The sequence below is a fragment of the Capricornis sumatraensis genome, chromosome 23 (assembly GCF_032405125.1).
Source record: "Capricornis sumatraensis isolate serow.1 chromosome 23, serow.2, whole genome shotgun sequence".
Taxonomy (NCBI): domain Eukaryota; kingdom Metazoa; phylum Chordata; class Mammalia; order Artiodactyla; family Bovidae; genus Capricornis; species Capricornis sumatraensis.
In genome coordinates, this window is record NC_091091.1 from 21223401 (window position 1) to 21237511 (window position 14111).

The following is a 14111-nucleotide window of genomic DNA, read 5'->3' on the forward strand; positions in this document are numbered from 1 at the left end:
TCTCCACTGACTGTTGTACCCAGCTTCACAATTGGTTCTGGGCCTCTTGCCTCTTCCTTTGAGAGCTGGGTGTTGGAGGGCACTTTAACAGAGAGGAAATGTTTTCGAGGCATCTCCATCAGCACTCTTAGCTTCACCAGAGAGCTAAATTTAGGGGAAATTATAGGTACTTGGAATCATTTCACCAGCCACTACTTGCACCCAAAAGAGGCATGTCTGTAGATTTTTAGCTTTTCTTCTTAAGATCTTCATATATTGCTAAGCCATTCTTCTTTATTATAAGAAAATATGCCCCTGATTACTTAAAATTGACAAGCCTGGAAAATTTTTAAGACCCAACACTTCTTCCACGTTATACTGACATTTATTCCCTGATTTTTTGATCATTAATGAGATAGTTTTCATACTGTTCATGAATGCTACAGGAGATCAGTGGAGAAATAACTCCAGAAAGAATGAAGGGAACAAGCCAAAGCAAAAACAATACCCAGTTGTGGACGTGACTGGTGATAGAAGCAAGGTCCAATGCTATAAAGAGCAATATTGCATAGGAACCTGGTCCATTAATTAAGACAAATTGGAAGTGGTCAAACAGGAGATGGCAAGAGTGAACATCGACATTCTAGGAATCAGTGAAATAAAATGGACTGGAATGGGTGAATTTAACTCAGATGACCATTATATCTACTACTGTGGGCAGGAACCTCTTAGAAGAAATGGAGTAGCCATCATGGTCAAAAAAGAATCCGAAATGCAGTACTTGGATGCACTCTCAAAAACGACAGAATGATCTCTGTTCATTTCCAAGGCAAACTATTCAATATCACGGTGCTCCAAGCCTATGCCCCAAACAGTAACACTGAAGAGCTGAACTTGATGGTTCTATGGAGGCCTACAAGACCTTTTAGAACTCACACCCAAAAAAGATGTCCTTTTCATTATAGGGGACTGGAATGCAAAAGTAGGAAGTCAAGAAACACTTGGAGTAACAGGCAAATTTGGCCTTGGAATACAGAATGAAGCAGGGCAAAGGCTAATAGAGTTTTGCCAAGAGAATGCACTGGTCATAGCAAACACCCTCTTCCAACAACACAAGAGAAGACTCTACATCACCAGGTGGTCAACACCAAAATCAGATTGATTATATTCTTTGCAGCCAAAGATGGAGATGCTCTATACAGTCAGCAAAAACAAGACTGGGACCTGACTGTGGCTCAGATCATGAACTCCTTATTGCCAAATTCAGACTTAAATTGAAGAAAGGAGGGAAAACGAGTAGACCATTCAGGTATAACCTAAATCAAATCCCTTATGGTTATACAGTGGAAGTGAGAAATAGATTTAAGGGGCTAGACCTGATAGAGTGCCTGATGAACTATGGATGGAGGTTTGTGACACTGTACAGGAAACAGGGATCAAGACAATCCCCATGGAAAAGAAATGCAAAAAAACAAAATGACTGTCTGAGGAGGCCTTACAAATAGCTGTGAAAAGAAGAGAAGCGAAAAGCAAAGGAGAAAAGGAAAGATATTCCCATTTGAATGCAGAATTCCCAAGAATAGCAAGGAGAGATAAGAAAGGCTTCCTCAGCAATCAATGCAAAGAAATAGAGGAAAACAACAGAATGGGAAAGACTAGAGATTTCTTCAAGAAAATTAGAGATACCAAGGGAACATTTCATGCAAAGATGGGCTTGATAAAGGACAGACATGGTAAGGACCTAACAGAAGCAAAAGATATTAAGAGATGGCAAGAATACACAGAACTGTACAAAAAAGGTCTTCAGGACCCAGAGAATCATGATGGTGTGACCACTCACCTAGAGCCAGATTCCTGGAATGTGGAGTCAAGAGGGCCTTAGAAAGCATCACTACGAAGAAAGCTAGTGGAGGTGATGGAATTCCAGTTGAGCTGTTTCAAATCCTGAAGGATGATGCTGTGAAGGACTGCACTCAATATGCCAGCAAATTTGGAAAACTCAGCAGTGGCCACAGGACTGGAAAAGGTCAGTTTTCATTCAAATCCCAAAGAAAGGTAAAGCCAAAGAATGCTCAAACTACTGCATAATTGCACTCATCTCACACGCTAGTAAAGTAATGCTCAAAATTCTCCAAGCCAGGCTTCAGCAATATGTGAACTGTGAACTTTCAGATGTTCAAGCTGGTTTTAGGAAAGGCAGAGGAACCAGAGATCAAATTGCCAACATCCGCTGGATCATCGAAAAAGCAAGAAGTTCCAGATAACCATCTACTTCTTCTTTATTGACTGTGCCAAAGCCTTTGACTGTGTGGATCACAATATATTGTGGAAAATTCTGAAAGAGATTGGAATACTAGACCACCTGACTTGCCTCTTAAGAAACCTATATCCAGGTCAGGAAGCAACAGTTAGAACTGGACATGGAACAACAGACTGGTTCCAAATAGGAAAAGGAGTACATCAAGGACTGTATATTGTCACCCTGCTTATTTAACTTATATGCAGAGCACATCATGAGAAATGCTGGGCTGGAGGAAGCACAAGCTGGAATCAAGATTGCCGGGAGAAATATCAATCACCTCAGATATGCAGATGACACCACCCTTATGGCAGAAAGTGAAGAGGAACTCAAAAGCCTCTCGATGAAAGTGAAAGAGGAGAGTGAAAAAGTTGGCTTAAAGCTCAACATTCAGAAAACGAAGGTCATGACATCTGGTCCCATCAGTTCATGGGAAATAGATGGGGAAACCATGGAAACAATGTCAGACTTTATTTTGGGGGGCTCCAAAATCACTGCAGATGGTGACTGCAGCCATGAAATTAAAGGATGCTTACTCCTTGGAAGGAAAGTTATGACCAACCTAGATAGCATATTCAAAAGCAGAGATATTACTTTGCCAACAAAGGTCTGTCTAGTCAAGGCTATGGTTTTTCCAGCGGTCATGTATGGATGTGAGAGTTGGACTGTGAAGAAAGCTGAGCACCGAAGAATTGATGCTTTTGAACTGTGGTGTTGGAGAAGACTCATGAGTCCCTTGGACTGCAAGGAGATCCAACCAGTCCATCCTAAAGATCAGTCCTGGGTGTTCATTGGAAGCACTGATGCTGAGGCTAAACTCCAATACTTTGGCCACCTCGTGTGAAGAGTTGAGTCATTGGAAAAGACCCTGATGCTGGGAGGAATTGGGGGCAGGAGCAGAAGGAGATGGCAGAGGATGAGATGGCTGGATGGCATCCTGACTCAATGCACATGAGTTTGGGTGAACTCCAGGAGTTGGTGATGGACAGGGAGGCCTAACGTGCTGCAATTTATGGGGTCGCAGAGTTGGACACGACTGAGCAACTGAATTGAATGAGATAGTTTACATTAAACAAACATGCAGCATAGCAGATCAGACTACAGATTTATCTCTGTCTCCTAACTCCTTTCAGGGCGCTTTTCCCTGCTAATTCATAACCAAGTTTGTTCTCAAACCCGAGGGCATTTACCCTCGATCTTTTTCTGACATGATCAGATTCATGCATCAGCCTGGTGCCCAAATTTCCATCTCTGAATTCTTACTTTCTAAGATGTCATCTATCTGGTTTCCCCTATCAGGGCTGGCCCTGTGTTGGTCCTAGTAAACTCACTAGGGTCTGACTAAAACCCTGTTCTAGAAGCAGCATGTGCATTCATCCTTCAACTTTCAGATCATGGCTAGAGAGTGATAGTCCAAAAAGGAGACTGTGAATGATGCCTAGGATATTGACTTTTTCTCCCTAGTTGGTGCAATAAATACATGTACCTTTATAAAGATCAATTGTCCAGTCAGCCTGACATTTTTCCAAAGCTACATTCCATTTGTTCCTCCCACCTCCAGCACCCCCTCCTTCAGCCCTGCATTTCCAGAGGTGCAGAGCAGTCATGTGGTCTAATCCTTCCCATCCAGGGCTCTGTAGCCTATGTCCCACAGCAGTCTTGGATCCAGAATGGCACCATAAAGGAAAACATCCTTTTTGGATCAGAGTTGGATGAAAAGAAATACCAGCAAGTTCTGGAAGCCTGTGCCCTCCTCCCTGACTTGGAAGTGCTGCCTGGAGGAGACATGGCTGAGATTGGAGAGAAGGTACTTGGGACACAGGGGGATCCTGAAGGGTGAAGGAAAAGAGTGAGGATGGTAGAGAAGTGCATGGCGGTAAAATAGTTGATCAATTTTGGTAGTCAAGCCTGGAACAAACATCAGAAAACTTGAGTTTGCACAATATTTTGTGCAAATAACTCAGAAATTTACAATTTTGTACCTGAAAGCAAATATAAGAGTTGTGTAATCTAAAGGAAAGATAATGAACCTAGGACCTGGTTAACTAACCAGCAGCTAACATGAGGTAGATGTCTGGTGGAGGGCCAGAGGCAGACGGGAGCTGTCTGAACTCTAATTCTGTACACTAATGTGGGCCAGAGTAGGATTCTAATAATCTGCAGTGAACACATAGAAATCTAATACATTATTAAATGCCTTTCTTAAAAGTTAATGTTTAATGACCATTTCATATTATATGAATATAGTATAATTGGTCTACAAATCCCTGATTATGATTTATTTAAGATGTTTTTATCCTTTCCCCATTATTAAAAATAAATATTAAAAAAAAATAAATATAGCAGTCTTTTGCGGAAAGGTCTTGAGGTTAGGAGACTGCAGATACAGCTCTAGAGTGATTTTGTTTCTTAATTCAGCATACATATCTTGAGTACCTACTGTGTGTCAAATAGTATTTTAAGTGCTGGAGTTATATCCACAGACAAACAGAAAACCCACCCTGATATAGCTCTACATTCTCCTGGGGCAGGAAACAAAAACAACAACAAAATAAGTACATTATATGATATAAAATGATAACCTGGGCACACATTTACTTATTAGGTTTAAAGTTATTCATTTGAATCAAAGATATTGATTTGTATAAAGGAACTTGTGTTCCTTTATACAAGTCTGGCTGCCCACCACGCAACAGGGCCAGCCTACTGACGCGGAGCTGCGGTACAGGAAAGTACAGTTTATTGCAGGGCCAAGCAAGGAGAACGGGCAGCTAATGCTCGAAATACTGGAACTCCTCAGTGGCTTTCAGGAGAGGGTTTTTAAAGGCAACATCTGGGGTGAGGGTTGCAGCTGGTAGACTTTCTTCTGATTGGTTGGTGGTAAAGTAACAGGGTGCTATTTCAGGACTCTTAATCACCAACCTTTTGGTTCCAACCAGTTTCAGGTCTAAGTGCTTATGGTCAGCGTGCAGTTAGCATCCTCCAACTGCATGAGAATTTTTGTTTCTGCAGAACAATTTAGAGATATGCAGATTGTTACATATCCCCCTTAAGGAGGAGCTGGGGCTCTGTTTTATAGCTGAACTATTGTTTCTTGACTGCTTTTCCTTTGTTTCCACATTCCCTCGCTTCCCTAATTAGTAACTGCTTGGAACTCAGGAAGGCCAGGGAGACTAAAGCTTTTTTTTCTCTACAAATAAGAAACAGGGGACACAGAGGGGCTTTTGTACCCAGGAGATTGCCCTGCAGGGTCCTGCTTTGTTTCAGTCCTCCCTTTTATATTCCTTAACTTGAGGGGAACAGGTATGAGCCAAGAATGGGAATAAAGTTTTGAATAGAGATGTTTATCATAAATTCAGTAGAAGAACTCAGTTTTAGGGGGACTCAGTTTCAGTACTGAATATAAATTCTTTTCTTCCTCAGGGTATAAATCTCAGTGGGGGTCAGAAGCAGCGGATCAGCCTGGCCAGAGCTACCTATCAAAATTCAGACATCTATATTCTGGATGACCCTCTGTCAGCTGTGGATGCCCATGTGGGAAAACATATTTTCAACAAGGTCTTGGGTCCCAATGGCCTATTGAAAGGCAAGGTGAGAACTTATTTAAAGTGATGAAGACATGAAGAAGGGCACACATCTCCTAGGACTGCTGGCTCCTAAAGCAGATTCCCTTATTTCCCTGCCCTCCTGGGCTGCTGAGGAGATAATATCCTGCTGGTCTTGCAGGAAGTGGCCTGGTGAGGTCTCCCACCTAGTGGTCATAGTTTATGTGAGAACTGGGTAATTTGAGCCTTATTCTCTGGCTCCAACATTGAGCCTCTTATTAATTAAGGGTGATTAATTATGGCTAAAAAGTCCTTAGAGATCTGTCATATAGGAAGAAACATTTGGTTTTGTCACTAGTTCCTGGCATAGAACTTGCTGTTGTTCAGTTGCTAAATTGTGTCCAACTCTGCAATCTCATGGACTGTAGCACGCCAGGCTTCCCTGTCCTTCACCGTCTTCTGGAGCTTGTTTAAACGCATAGTCCACATGTGATGGGAGGACAAGTGATGGGAGGGCTGGAATTTTCAGCACCAAACACCAGCCTCAGGAGAGAGGAAGATGGGCAAGAGGTTGGATTATAAAATTGCTTGAATAAGGAGATTCCGAGAGCTTCTGGGTTGGTGAGAACATGAGGGTACTGGGAGAGCATAGAAATTCTGCACAAGCATTCCCTCCAATAGCAAGTGTAGAGTGGGGGCTGGCAGCACTCTATCTTGTGTTTGGCTTGCTCCCTTCAAGATTTTTTTGAATGCTTCCACTCAGGCTGGTCGGGTTGACAGGGCGGCTGTCCCTCGGAGGCCTTTTACCTCTCTCTCAGATCAGTGAGTCAACGGGAACTCACTTTCCCTCCTATTTTTGGTCCTGCTTTCTGTCCTTAAAGCTGATTGGCTGCATTCATTCTTAAACTGAATACCCACTCTGGGCCTGGTTCATTGCAAAGACTGGGCAAACAGATGAAAAGTTCTCGTCTCTGCTCTCAAGTGACTTATCTAACTGGCAGACATATCAAAAAGCAAGCAATAATATTATAACACAAGAATTATTTTTAATGGCAATCTATACAAATCACTATCTGGTGGGTTTCCCAGGTGGCTCAGTGGTAAAGAATCAGCCTGCAAAGCAGGAGACTCAAGTTTGATTCCTGGGTTGGGAAGATGCCCCTGGAGAAGGAAATTCTTGCCTGGGAAATCCCATGAACAGAAGAGCCTGGCGGGTTACAGTTTATGGGGTTGCAAAAGAGTCAGACATGACTTAGCAGCTAAACCCCAACAACATACAAACTACAGAGGAAACATTGGAGAAATACCCAGTTCTTGCCTGGGGACTCAGGAAAGGCTACCAAAAGGGCTGGCTTTGAGCTGAGACTCAAAGATGGGCATCTCCTGCATCTTCGTGATACGAGTGACCTAGTGTCTGTGGAGCTGTCTGTAGAAGGCAGAGGCAGTGGGCTTGGGCTATTGCACCAGAGGCTCATCTCAATACCATGACCCCTATTTGAGCCTCATTACTCGTCTGCAAGTGTTCATCTTTCTTTGAGTGGAATCCCTGTGTCAGGAGTCAGTGTGGTCCATAAATAGACAGCAATACAAGGAGTGCCAAGTCCTCCACACCAGAGAGGGCCTGGGCCAAAGACAAAGGTCCTTGACCCGTAATGTTTCTAACATGCTGAAATAATCTGGGCAGTTCTTGTTAGATCAGTGGTTTGCTGATTAGTGAGAGGGCAGTTAGTTTTGCGTGCCTCAGTTGTATTGATAGCCCTTTATCTCAAGTGACATCGCTAAGCCTGACTCTTGGCTGCCCAGAAAGCTGGAGGGAAATGTGTGCAGGGCAAACCTCACTGTCACTACAGGAAAATAACTGAATATATTCATGATGACAGGAGTCTCGTTTTACACACACAGTCAGATTTTAGGATGAGATGCTGGGAAGTAAAGAGAAAGTAAAAGAAAAAGGTTAAGTGGTCAGGGCCACATTTGGAAGCCAAGCCCCACAGTGACTCTGTTTTTCCTTTTCAAGAGTAAGCTAAAGAAGGTGGTCACAGGATCGTCAGCACAACTTGCTGTTATTTTTACAGACTCGAATCTTGGTGACACACAGCATTCACTTTCTTCCCCAAGTGGATGAGATTGTGGTTGTGGGGAATGGCACCATCCTGGAGAAGGGATCCTACAGCACTCTGCTGGCCAATAAAGGATTATTTGCTAAGAATCTGAAGACATTTGTGAAACAGACGGGTCCTGAATATGAGGCCACAGGTATGTGAAGAGGACTGGGACAGGATAGAACTCGGGTATGGAAGGGACGGGAGTAGAAAACTACCACTATTTGCCTGCTGACCTGCTCAGCACCCAGTGGACTAGATGCGGAAGTGAGTTAGCCAGAGATCCAATATCTGTTCTTCCTGTGTTTTGTGTCTCTGTAAAGAAACACAGACATAGACAGTTTTTATGTGAGCCAAACTAGGGGCCCATCCAGCTCATCTGGCCTCTGACATGCAGTCATAGGTTACTCTTTAGAAGATAGGGCTGCCCTGATAGTTCGGTTGGTAAAGAATCTGCCTGCAATGCAGGAGACTGCAGTTTGATTCCTGGATCAGGAAGATCCCTTGGAGAAGGGATAGGCTACCCACTCCAGTATTCTTGGGCTTCCCATGTGGCTCAGCTGGCAAAGAATCCTTCTGCACTGCGGGAGACCTGGGTTCAATCCTTGGGTTGGGAAGATCCCCTGGACAAGGGAAAGGCTACCCACTTCAGTATTCTGGCCTGGAGAATTCCATGGACTGTATAGTCCATGGGGCTGCAAAGAGTCGGACATGGCTGAGTGACTTTCAGTTCAGTTACAAGATGACTGGAGGTATGGGGTGATTAGCTCTTGTGGGAGGGAAGAGACACCGGGGGCAGGAGTTGACCCCCTTTTAGGGAATGTCCTGCTTCACATATTCTACCCTACCTATTCAAACTCATTAAAAGCACTTCCTGGACAGCTTCATAATACCTGGTATTAATAGTGTACTGCTAAATCATTGCTAAGCCCTAACAAAGGAATCTTGACTAACATACCAAACACCGCTGGGTGTTTCAAAGCAGAACAGAATGGTGGCAGTTGCATAGTGTCACAATATACCACAGGAACGGCCCCAACCTAATACAGGACCACTGGGGTCACTGATTAGTTCCAGGCAGTAATGGAGCCCTGGTCTCTGAGGTCCCTCCCAAGAACCTGCCAGGAGTCATCCCAGGCATGGTTCTGGGTATCTGCTTCAGGTGGCAATTACCAACAGGAGGTCAGGGCTGAGAAAGCAAGATCTGCAGGGGCATTCTGAGAGTCAATCAGAAGAGGTAGAGACTTCAGAGCCTAGAAGTGGGAGCACATTCAAGCCTTGAGGTCAGAAATATGTGATAGTTTTAAACCACAAGAGTCAGAAAGAAAAGCCTAAACCAGGAAGTCTATAAACACTGGCAAGACAGTGTTTATAGAAACGAAGACTGACCTTTGGTGTCTTCGATGACCTTAGGATGGTGTGGGCTACAGGGACTGGGAACCAGTGCAGGAAAGTTGAGCAGGGATACCAGGAGGAAGGAGGGGGTCAGAGCTTTCCATCAGCCTTTATGTGCTCCAGGGATTGGCCTGGAGAAAACAAAAAGTGCCTGCCTGGGAACTGGTCTCCAGCAGAGGGAAGGGTCTGATGCTGGATCCCCTGAGTTACTGCTCAGTCAACCACATCACCTCAACCTGTACAGGTTTCTCATTCTAATTCTCAACTTTTTTCTTCTGATTTGCCTGGATGTGAGTTCTGTTTATCTAAACCCCCAGGGGTAGACGGCCCCTTTGAAAAATCCTGTCTTTTGTGTACAGAGAGAGTTTGCAAACCCTTCGTTTGGGTCACACTGACAGGCCATTTCTGAGAAGTTGTGTAAGCTGCAGTGCCTGGCATGCTGTTGTGTGGTTTCCAGGGCTCAAGGTACAGACCCCAGACGGTAGAAGAAAGGAAAGGGCAAGAGGGCAAGGTAACCTGTGTCAGTGTGGGCTCAGTGTTTCCTAATTAGTGTAACAAAACACTACAAACTTGGTGTCTTACACAACAGAAATGTATTGTCACTCACCGTTGCAGAGGTGAGAAGTCCAAAATCAAGGTGTCAACAAGATGTGTTCCTTCTGAAGGTAACAGGGAAGGATCTATTCCAGGTTTTTCTCCGAGTGATTTGCTGGCAGTCTTTGGCATTCTTGGCTATAGATACACAACATCAACCTCTGCCTTCGTCTTCACATGGTTTTCTCTCTTATGCGCATTTGTGTCCACGTTTCCCCTTTTCACAAGGACATCAGACGTATTGGATCAGGGGCCCATCCCAGTGGGCCTAATAGAGATGTTCTCTATTTGGTGAGAACTTCCCTTTAGAGACCCAGATCCAATCCCTGGGTGGCGACGATCCCCTGGAGAAGGAAATGGCAACCCACTCCAGTATTCTTGCCTGGAGAATTTCATGGACAGAGAAGCCTGGTGGGCTACAATCCATGGGGTCACAAAGAGTCGGACATGACTGAGTGACTAACTTTTTTTTCACTTCCTTTAGATCTTGAGACATGGTTTCCTGTTGTTCTCTGAGCATACTTATCATAGCTGATTTAAAATCTTTGTCAGTAAGTCCAACACCTGTGCTTCCTTGAGTACATTTTCTGTTGACCGCTTTTTTTTTCTCTCTCCTGTGTACAACCCCATACTTTCCTGCTTCCTTGTCTGTCTCATTTTTTGCTGGAAACTGATCATTTTAATTAGTCTAACAATTCTGGAAATACAAGCTCTCTCCTCCCCTTCCTCCACCAGGGTTTGTTGTGGTTCCTCTTCCTAAGGCTTAGTTTCCCGAGCTAATTCTGTCACGTCTCCATGCTTTAGTTCATGTGGTCACTGATGTTCCTGCTTGGTTGGCTTAGTGGTCAGATGGTGACCAAGAGGTTAGAGGTTTCATTAAGTGCCTGCGACCAATAAGTCACTCAGCCTTTGCTGAGAGACTCTGTGGGGATGAGGGGTGGGGGGCATGTCTTTTTTAACAAGCCAGCAGGCAGTTTACAGTTCCATCTCAGTCTTTGTTGCCTGCTTGCCCAGAGTCTGAAGTTAAGCCAGAGGTAAGGGAGTAAGACATTCTCAAGTCTTTCTTGGGTAGGTGTGCAACCCTGCACATATGTTTGACATACTTGATTGCTAGGAATATACTGAAGATATCAAAACTCCCTATGAATATCTTATTCCCCAGATTTTTTTTTAAGTTCTTGGTCGGTTTCTTATTTGCCCCAGCTGTTATCACTGACACAGGCAGCTGAGATGTTAAACAACTGCTGATTATTAGAGCCAATGCCAGGTCAGGCCCAGTAAAGACAAGCCCTGTGAATGGGGTTTTCCAGAGGACTGCCAGGCTGTCAAATAATGACAATTGTCCAGCAATGAGGTTTTGGGCATGTTCTGAACCCACACTGTTCCCTCCAGTAGCTGCTAGGTTACAATAATTGTAATTGGTTTGCTGTTGGTTTTCTAGACTACAGCAGATCTAAGGAGAGGGACAGGGAAATAGGGTAAATTAAACTATTACAAAGCTTACTGTTCTTTCTGAGATTTAGCCTTTTTTCCTAAATAAATGCTCCTTGGAGTTTTGCAAGCCTTTGGTTAACTTCAAAGTTATGGAAAATTTGGTTTTGATCATTTCTGACCATTATGCTCATTGCTTTTACAGAAGTCTCAATTTCTGGAGGTCATTACGATTTTCACAGCCCAAGCTGTTTTACCTTTTCAGGGTATGCTTTTTTAAAATGCTTTAAATTATTTGAATTTCAAGCAGAACATTTTAAATTTACACACACCTTTTTAGTCCTGAGGATTATGACTCTACTGTTTGTCTCCTATAATACTTAAAAGTTCTTTCCTGCTCCAAAGGAACTTAGAAGTTTCTGGAAATATTCTCCGTTTTGCCTTTTCTCTTCCAGTGAAATATTAACTCATCTTTCCTGCATTCTGGTATTTCTCAAAGAGATGCCCTAATAAATAGTATTTCTGGAGTAAAAGATTCCAACCTGTATGTACATCTGAGATCTATTGTCAGGCCAGCAAAATCAGAAAAGACTTCTCTCCTTGTTCATGGGGCTATGACAGCTCCATGCAGCTCTCTCCTTAACCTTTGATGTGTCTCCTAGTCAATGAGGACAGTGAAGACGATGACTGTGGGCTGGTGCCCAGTGTGGAGGAAATCTCAGAGGATGTGGCCTCCTTGTCCATGAAAAGAGAGAACGATCTTCATCGCACACTGAGCCGCAGGTTGGTCATCTGTTCAGCTGGCAGGCCGCATTACTTCCGTAGTTCCCCTTGATCATTCTCTTTTCCTCTTTTTTTTCCTGAGTGTCCACGTGGATGCTCCCAGCTCTCCTTTTGCTTCTGAGCATGCGGAGTAGGGTTGGGGTGGTGTGTTTCCCCTATGATCATCTGCTCTGAAATGCACCGTGATGCACACAGAACGACCGTGACACCTGCTTCCAAGAAGACACTTGGAAGGACAACTTCCCCTCTCAATCTTTCAGATCTAGGTCCAGTAGCAGGCGTCTGAAGTCCCTAAAGGACTCCTTGAAAATTCGGAATGCGAATATCCTGAAGGAAGAGGAAGAACCAGTGAGAGGACAAAAACTCATCAAGAAGGAGTTTGTACAAACTGGAAAGGTGAATGTCACAGTGAAAAGTACCATTCATTAGAGGTGACAGAAGGCTTGGGATTCGAATATTTTTAAGTTTGATGATTTGAATACATATCTGTAGAGGAATATGTCTTATGTGCACTGCCAGTCTTTAAATTTATCATTGAAATGTTAGCAGAGGCTCTAGGCTCTTTATCAAATCGTACTTCCATGAAGAATGACACACGTCCTGTGAATATCGTCATACCGCACTTCACGTGTGAAAGCAACAAAAATGAGATGCGATTCTGGGAGCTGGAGAATACCAACCTATCAGACTCATAGCACACTGTTCAAGTTAATAAAACTTAAGACCAAGCTCCTAAATTTAAGTTCTTAAACATTAATAAAACACGGTCTGTGGTATAGCCTTATCTGTCCCACTCTGTTTTTATATCTGTTGCTCTTAATTTCATCTAGAAGTTCATTAATAATCTGATGGTTATTTATCCTGCATTATATTTCAGCATTGATTATTATCTTGCCCGTATAGAAATGTGACCCCTTACCGAATTTTGCTACCTGCTTTCCACTTTTCCGAAGCACTGCATTCCCCGATGATTGATATTCCTCACCAAAAGTCAATAGTGTGTGTTAGTTGCTCAGTTGTGCCCTACTGTTTGCAACCCCATTGACTGTAGCCTGCCAGGCTCCTCCCTCCATGAGATTATCCAGGCAAGAGTCCTGGAGTGGGTTGCCATTCTGTTCTTCAAGGGATCTTCCCAACCCAGGGACTGAACCTGGGTCTCCTGCATTGCAGGCAGATTCTTTACCATCTGAGCCATCAGGGAAACCCAAAATGCCAGTAGGACTTCTGCTAACACTGAGGTGGGGGCTTTGCAGGTGAAGTTCTCCATCTACCTGAAATACCTACAAGCAATAGGATGGTGCTCGATAGTCTTCATCCTCTTGGGGTTTGTGATCTATTATGTGGCTTTTATTGGATCAAACCTCTGGCTCAGTGCTTGGACCAGCGACTCTAAAAAATACAACGGCACCAACTATCCATCCTCTCAGAGGGACCTGAGAGTTGGCGTCTATGGAGCTCTGGGAATAGCACAAGGTATGTGTGACGGCTACAGCAGCTGTCCCTGCGACAGTCTGTCAGGTCCCCTTCCTTTGCCTCCACTCGGGAAAGCATTTGCCGCTGTGTCCCTGGCGCGAGTCTCCAGGGGTCCCTGTGCACGGTGCTGACTACACTGCTTCCGTTTCTAGGTTTCTTTGTGTTCATAGCGAACATCTGGAGTGTCTATGGTTGTAACCATGCATCAAACATCCTTCACAAGCAACTGCTGAACAATATCCTTCGAGCACCCATGAGTTTTTTTGACACCACACCCATAGGTCGGATAGTGAACAGGTTTGCTGGTGTAAGTATCTCAAGGGCTGTAAGATGCGTTTATGGCTGAGGTCTTTCTGTTTCCAACAGGGAAAGAATTCTCATTTTCCCCCTAGACAACACTGGGCCGTTCCAGTTCTTTAGTCCCACTCAGCATGCAGATGTTTCTGGAATATCTTGTGTGTGGTACTAAGGGTCCTGAAGATAAAGGGATGAACCACTGTGGCCCTTTAA

General features: G+C 44.0%; 1 protein-coding gene across 1 annotated transcript in view; it reads left to right on the plus strand.

Annotated features, from left to right (window-relative positions):
• Positions 1–14111, plus strand: part of ABCC2 (ATP binding cassette subfamily C member 2) — a 73596-nt gene that overhangs the window by 38861 nt on the left and 20624 nt on the right. Inside the window, exons 17-23 of the mRNA XM_068961577.1 lie at positions 3909–4085; positions 5702–5869; positions 7899–8079; positions 12008–12128; positions 12389–12524; positions 13382–13601; positions 13754–13908. Of these exons, the coding sequence (XP_068817678.1) occupies positions 3909–4085; positions 5702–5869; positions 7899–8079; positions 12008–12128; positions 12389–12524; positions 13382–13601; positions 13754–13908 (1158 nt within the window). The remainder of the gene's footprint in view (positions 1–3908; positions 4086–5701; positions 5870–7898; positions 8080–12007; positions 12129–12388; positions 12525–13381; positions 13602–13753; positions 13909–14111) is intronic.